General features: G+C 40.9%; 1 protein-coding gene across 6 annotated transcripts in view; it reads right to left on the bottom strand.

Annotated features, from left to right (window-relative positions):
- The window catches only part of atp8a1 (ATPase phospholipid transporting 8A1), a 120527-nt gene that overhangs the window by 60307 nt on the left and 52720 nt on the right, over positions 1-7500 (bottom strand). For 5 of the 6 annotated variants that reach the window (XM_060884631.1, XM_060884633.1, XM_060884630.1 and 2 more), the window contains one exon: positions 5334-5378. The exons of the other annotated variant lie outside the window; for it this stretch is intronic. In XM_060884631.1, coding sequence (XP_060740614.1) covers positions 5334-5378 — 45 coding nt within the window. The remainder of the gene's footprint in view (positions 1-5333; positions 5379-7500) is intronic. 6 annotated transcript variants of the gene reach the window in all.

Genomic DNA, 7500 nt, shown 5'->3' with positions numbered 1-7500 from the left:
AAGGACAGAGAGAGAGAGAGAGAGAGAGAGAGAGAGAGAGAGAGAGAGAGAGAAGGACAGAGAGAGAGAGAGAGAGAGAGAGAGAGAGAGAGAGAGAGAGAGAGAGAGAGAGAGGGGGAGGGAGAGAGAGAGAGAGAGGAGGACAGAGAGGGACAGGGAGAGAGAGAGAGAGAGGAGGACAGAGAGGGACAGAGAGAGAGAGAGAGAGAGAGAGAGAGAGAGAGAGAGAGAAGGACAGAGAGGGACAGAGAGAGAGAGAAGGACAGAGAGGGACAGAGGGAGAGAGAGAGAGAGAGAGAGAGAGAGAGAGAGAGAGAGAGAGAGAGAAAAGAGAGCAAACAAGAGAGACAGGGAGACACAAGATTAGAGCTGCACAGAGAATAAAACACGTTACACATGGAGTGGACATTATGGACTACATAATAAGGACAGGATGAAGATTAAGTTAGTAGGTTTTATTGAGGATACATTAACCAGATCTCCCTTAATGATGCTCCACTTTTCCATACTGTTAATATATCTCAGCTTAATCGCTCCGCTAATGACCAATAGCCGTAAACCAGATAAGAAGCAACACAGAACTTATTAGAAAGACATAAATGATCATCTTTAAACATCTTTAAATGATCTCGTGATCCACGACTTTACATTTGCATCTGATTAGTTTCCGATACAAAGTGTCCCGACATGGTCATTTTCACCTGCAACCAGGTTTTCACATTGCAGGCTGCTGCGATTGTTAAAGCTCTATCGATCTTTGGGTCAGTGATGTATAGCCTGCAGTTTATCAGCAATAGTGGAGTTATCTGTAGTCAGATACTGAACAAGCTTGTGTTGTAGTGCCATCTATGCTGCGTGTATAACACAGAGTTAATGTAACTCCTGTAAAGCCTTAAAAATCCTTCTTTGCTAATCAGCAGCATTTACAGGAACAAATTCCAGGCCTTTATTTCTCAAACCAGTGGCTGAACTGTACATGTCCATGTGACTAGTCTGATCTTCTCTTCATACTATATGTTTGTTGTGTATAATTCACCTGGTAATAAATATAGTGACCAGTAAAGCTTTAAAGGTACAATTCATTGTACTTTTCTAGGTAAAAGATCACTGGACAAATTGGGCACTTTAACAGGATACTAACTAACTAACTAACTAGTGTTACGCCTTAGCGTGTTTTTTTGAATGTTGCTTATTATTTTTGTGACCGTCACTGGTGGCTAGATAGATTATAGATTAATATTATAGATTATAGATCAATAGATTAATATTCCATTCATGTTTGCTTATTTACACTGAGATTTCATTCATTATAATGATTCATGTTGTCTTGTAGAAAGTCCTAAAAGAAAGATTTTCAGTTGTACATGTTTATGGGAACAAAATGATACTGATAATTAAACACTATACTGTCTTTCTAGAAATACCATTAGTTAGACTACATCACTTCAGGTCATAACTGGTCTCAATTAGAGATGTTTTAATGTCACGCGTCAGTAAAATGTCCATCATTTGCTATGTAATGTTGTAAAGTACACCTTGGTATACAGACAAACCCCAACAGAAATACGGCATATTTAGAAGACACGATGTCTCACTTGTACTCAGTTTACTCAACCGGCAACATATTCTGCGTCACTGACCGGTTAAACAACAGACATTAAGGCAAATCAAATGAATCATGCTGAAAGGATGCACCGCAACCCAACAATCCAATTTCCTATTTTTCATTACCTCTTCAGCTGCACATACAGAAACGTATTAACACGTCACAGAGGAATCAACCGGCTACAATAGAAGAGCGCTATATAGTGCAAGCAAAGAAGTATTAGAGCTCCAATGCCAGGAAGCAGCAGGAAGCCACATGCTGCATCAACACGGAGGAACTGATCCGGCTCACACACAGCCAGTCAAAATATCCATCCAGCCTTATCTTAGTCTCACAAGAGATCTGACCATCACTAGAGATTTAAGTGTTTTGGTACTTTTTTTTTTCACTCAACCTACTGTGCCTACTGTGACAGGAAGAAGCCATGTGACTGGCACTGCAAACGTTCGAGCTCACAACACTGTCTGCCTTTTAATATCACTTATAATATCACAGTGCTGTTGAAATCGCAGCTCTGACAGCGTTAATGAGTTATCTATAACCACAGCTGTGGCTGTATTTTAAATAGGTTTCGATGAATGTGTTCATTTTTAATTTCTTTACAGACTGCTGACAATGTGGGCAGCAACCAGAAACATGACATTGTGCACCAAGGTGGGGTTTTTTTTTTTGTTTGCTTGCACTGTTGTGACGGTGATGAATGGGCTAGTGCTTCACCTCTATACCCAGTGCTTCCTCCGTCTCGGCTTTTCTGAAGTGACGTGTCAATCTTCTATGTGCGCAAGTCTTCACATAATATGCATTCAAAAGACAGTTCATCACATTGAACATAGGAAAGCAGCAAAATGCAAAACCTCTCTTCACAGAGCTTGCATTTCATCAAATGTTTGAATGGAAGTCAACGGAATAAAAAGTGTCCTGTTTACTGCATCTTCATACGTCATCAGCGTACATGGACTTGCCTCGCAGACCCTCCACATAATCTACCATTTAGAATAAAGAGATGAATATTAAATGTGTTCATTTAACAAAGTCACCTTTTTTTTATTATTTTTTTTTATTTTTTTTAATCAAACTCGATATGGTTGGGTTTTCTGTACTCAGATTATTGATAACTTTTGGAAGGAGTCTCAAGTGTTAGCGCTTCGCAACAGCCTGTAACAGATGTTGTCCTGCTGTGCTTTAAAGTTTCTAGGTTGTTTTTTGTTACAGTGATAATAGCAACAATCTGTTATTATAAATGGAACAATTTTCATTATTCGTTAAAAAATTGAAGTGTAATTGTTGGCAGTCTGCTGTGATGTAAGAGGAATAAGACTCTTTAGGACATGCTGTTAAGAGGAAAATAATCCATGATGCAGTAGTTTTCTCTAACAGCAAGCATGTCCTGTCCTTCTCTGTTCTTTACTCTTACAGTTTGGCTGAATTATTGATTGTGAATGGACAGAAAAATGAATTTATGTTTATGTAACAGTAGCTGTGAGAATATTAGTCCTTTGTGAGCTGTCTTTATGTTACCAAATGTGACTTGCCTCAGTTTCCACATAACTGTGCATCACTACCTCAAATCCATTGGAGGAAAGTAAGTCATTTGTATTAGATCCTATATATATATATATACACACACACACACACACAGCAGGTAAAATAAGTATTGAACACGTCACTGTTTTTCTCAGTAAATTTATTTCTAAAGGTGCTATTGACATGAAATTTACACCAGATGTTGGTAACAACCCATTCAACCCACACATGCAAAGAAACCAAACCATAGATGTCCGTAAATTAAGTTATGTTTAATAATGTTAAATGATCTATTGAATCTGTGTGTGAATGGAGTTTAAATCATCAAGCAGACATGCTTGTAACATTAAAACCTTCTGACTCATATCCACATCCCCTGGACTGGAAAGAGCACTGACGTTATTATCCGACCTGTAGAGTGATTCGGTAAGCCGCACTGCACCGCCTGACCCAGTGATCACGCTATTGATGAGCTGCAGCCAAGCAACCGTCTCCACGGAAACAGACCCTGTTGCTGATGTGGTTTTACAGACCTTTATAGCCTGAAGTCTAATCACAGTCACAAGCTTAATGCAATCTGCCATATAGCTACACTAATTTGCTCACACACACACACACACACACACAACCTATTTCAAAGACTAAATGACTGAAAAATCCTAGTAGTTTCCATACAGCATCTCTAACTGAAATCATTAAAGCAGAAGATACAAAGGAGAGTGAGGTAACACGTGATGCTCCTTAATGTCCTCTGACACACATTTACTCATGCACACTCACATACACACACCCACAGACACAAATGAGTGAGAATCCGGCCCTGCGTCTCTGCAGTATAGCTGCGAACAAAGGGAATCCGTCCAAGCCGTTGGCACACACTTCTGTCTCTTTGTATAAAGCCACATATTCCTTTCGCTAATAATGGCTACTAATGATGTTTTCTCTTCTAGAAGTACAGAGATAAATCCGTTGACTTGTGAGCTATTCATCTTACGAGCAGAATGACCCAATCTGCTCCTCTGAATGTACTCTCGCTGTCCCAGTAACACAACCTACAGCACACAGCACAGAACAAATACACAACCAAATCTCAAAATGTCATGCACTACACAAATCTGATCCTCATGCAAGTCCAGGCTAGGAGAAATGATCCTATATACCAGATATATTCCGACTCCCCTCCCTTTGAGAACAGAGTCCAGATTATTTTTTTGAAAACTTGCACTGTTTTCGACTATTTAAGAACAACTCGTGACATTCTCTATTTACTTGGAAAGAAATCGAGGGCAGCACATCAGAGGATGTTAGAAAAACGGAAAACACAGGCCCAAACATTACTAGTGGAAAATGTAGGAAGGGTCGTGGTTATCAGAAACTGTAAGCTGATTTCCGAAACGCCGAATCGCCTGTGCAGCTGCTGATTGGTACATTTTTCACATGCTGGGAATAAAAAGACAGCTCTTTTGGCATATTTGGTCCTATGTTTCCAGGCTACTCTGATGCTAGCTTGGAGCTCCTATTCAAAATGCCTAAAGGATTGCAGGTTTGACGCAGTCGTAAATATTTCTAACATCATTATTATTTCACCTGCAGCTGAAATATTATATTTCAAATGGAATGAGGATTGTGAACTTACTGTCCCAATCACATGAGCAGAAACGAGTTATAGAAAAGATTGTGTTTTTGCAGAAACGACGTTTCATATTATAGAAACACATCTGTTATTAACTTCTTAATGTGAGGCTCAGATGTAAAACTCTTACTAATGACTAATGTATTGTGTACAATGTGGGGAAAAATCTATCCGGATGAAAATCCATGCACTGTGCTCCATGCAGCTCATCCATCTTTTCCTCAAGATGACTTCAGTCTGAATTCAGATGAGCTCTAAAGTGGAAAATTACTTTTATCTCCTACAACTTTTTTTATTATTATTATTATTATTATTATTATTATTATTATTAGCAGAAAGACCCTTTCAGTATCAGGCCCCAGAATAGATAGTGTGTGTCTGAGACATGGAGTAGCCACTGACATAAAACATAGGACAAAAAACAGCAGACAATCACCTCACAATGAGCTTTTACAGAACCTACAACCTTCAAACACTTATTTCACAAGCTTTTAATCTACATTTCTTAAAAAAACACAAGGAGGTACAAAGGACAGAAGAAACCACAGGTTCACGCAACACAGAGCTTACCATTCCTCCTCTGCAAAACTACCATCCTCCATTTCAGACCTGTGACTGTTGGGTAAAATAGAGAACAGTTAGACACTGGGGCACTACACAGTGCTGCCAGGATATACGGTACTCACTACAGAAAAACAACACAATCCTAATACTGTACAATAACAGTTGCTTCAGCTAGATCAGGTGAAGAATGATGGGTTAGGGTTGGATCCAGTTGGCACCAGTTGAGTAAACCTGGCTTGTGTTATACCCAAATTAAACTTTTTCTTTAGTCATTCTGGTTAAACAACATGCAAGTAAAAAAGTGCTCATGGTTCCTTTTTTCAAGACAATACAAAAGCTGGAGTTTTTTTCAAAAACAGGGTTTTTTTTTCCCCATCTTCATTCAACAACTAGAGTTACACGAATAAAACATTATCCACTCTCAAAACATTATCCACTCTCAAGTTTTTTTTTTTACTTGGTATGTTTACTCACTGAGCATTCAGGCATTCGTTCATGCAATTATCCAACAAGCCAATCATGGAGCAGAAACTTGATGCACAGACTCATGCAGATACAGTTTAAGAGCTTCAGTTAACGGTCGAATCAGACACCAAATCCTCCAGAAAAAAGTGATCTCAGTGACTCAGTGAGCAGCAGTCCTGAGGATGTGAACACTCTGGTGATGAGTAAGATCAGAGGAGAATAGCCAGGGGTTCGAGCTGATAGGAAGACTATTGTAAGTCAGATAATCACGATTTACAGAAAAGCACACCACTGAAAGTGGATGTGCTCCAACAGCAGAAGCCATATCGTGTTGTCAGCTATGAGCAGGAACGTGAGGCTCCATTGGGCACAGACTCACAAACTCTTGACATACAGTACCAATGTCTTCCCTGAGACACACATTCGCTCTGCTGTTCATGCAGAGACGCCTGGAGAGAGCACTGACTGACCTCACCCACATACACAAGCTTCCAAAGCAGCGTAGTGACCGCCATTCTCTCCCTGAGAACACATTCAATTATGTAGGACTCCTGGCCATGTATGGATGGGGCACTGTTGGGATTCGAGCTCGTGATCTTCCAGCAAAGGTTTGAACATTCGGAGCCTCACATGACAAATGTTGTCGAATTAATTAACATTTGCACCCGCGGGGATTTTCTTCATTAGCTACTGTTCTTTGTAATTAGCCGTGTGTGGGAACAAGTTTGTGTGTCTGTGTGCGTGTGGGATTTAACGCATCACTTGTTCTGCTGGTGTCATGTAGGCAGTGTGGTTAAACACACAATATTAAGAGGGAACACCACAACAAGAAGAAAAAGAAGAAGCAGAAGATATTTAGAGCGGCGGACTCTTTTGCTTAACCGCTTTTTAAATTCTTATTCTTTAATATCTCTTTACTAAGCAGTGCTGGAGCTGTTTGCTTAAACTTATTCTCATGTCAAATGTGATGCTTAGAAATTCTTATTTTCAACAAAAGCTACAGCAACGTGCATAGAGTTCAAGTTAAGACTCAAGGGCAGTAGGATGCTCATATCCACGTTGGCTCCTAACAGGCTCCTGTTTCCTCTAATTAACCAGAATTCACACTGTTTTCATCTTCAGAATGCCAGACAAAAATCTAGGCCATTCATCAAATTATGCTTTTCTTATTTGTTCTCTCTCTCTCTGGGTCACGGTCTCTCTCTCTCTCTCTCTCTCTCTCTCTCTCTCTGGGTCACGGTCTCTCTCTCTCTCTCTCTGGGTCACGGTCTCTCTCTCTCTCTCTCTGGGTCACGGTCTCTCTCTCTCTCTGGGTCACGGTCTCTCTCTCTCTCTCTGGGTCACGGTCTCTCTCTCTCTCTCTCTGGGTCACGGTCTCTCTCTCTCTCTCTCTCTGGGTCACGGTCTCTCTCTCTCTCTCTCTCTCTGGGTCACGGTCTCTCTCTCTCTCTCTCTCTCTCTCTCTGGGTCACGGTCTCTCTCTCTCTCTCTCTCTGGGTCACGGTCTCTCTCTCTCTCTCTCTCTCTCTGGGTCACGGTCTCTCTCTCTCTCTCTCTGGGTCACGGTCTCTCTCTCTCTCTCTCTGGGTCACGGTCTCTCTCTCTCTCTCTGGGTCACAGTCTCTCTCTCTCTGGGTCACAGTCTCTCTCTCTCTCTCTCTCTCTCTGGGTCACGGTCTCTCTCTCTCGCTCTCTCTGGGTCACGGTC

Source organism: Tachysurus vachellii, chromosome 13, assembly GCF_030014155.1.
Source record: "Tachysurus vachellii isolate PV-2020 chromosome 13, HZAU_Pvac_v1, whole genome shotgun sequence".
NCBI lineage: Eukaryota > Metazoa > Chordata > Actinopteri > Siluriformes > Bagridae > Tachysurus > Tachysurus vachellii.
The sequence above is the reverse complement of the archived record's forward strand: the minus strand, read 5'-3'. Positions and strand labels throughout refer to the sequence as shown.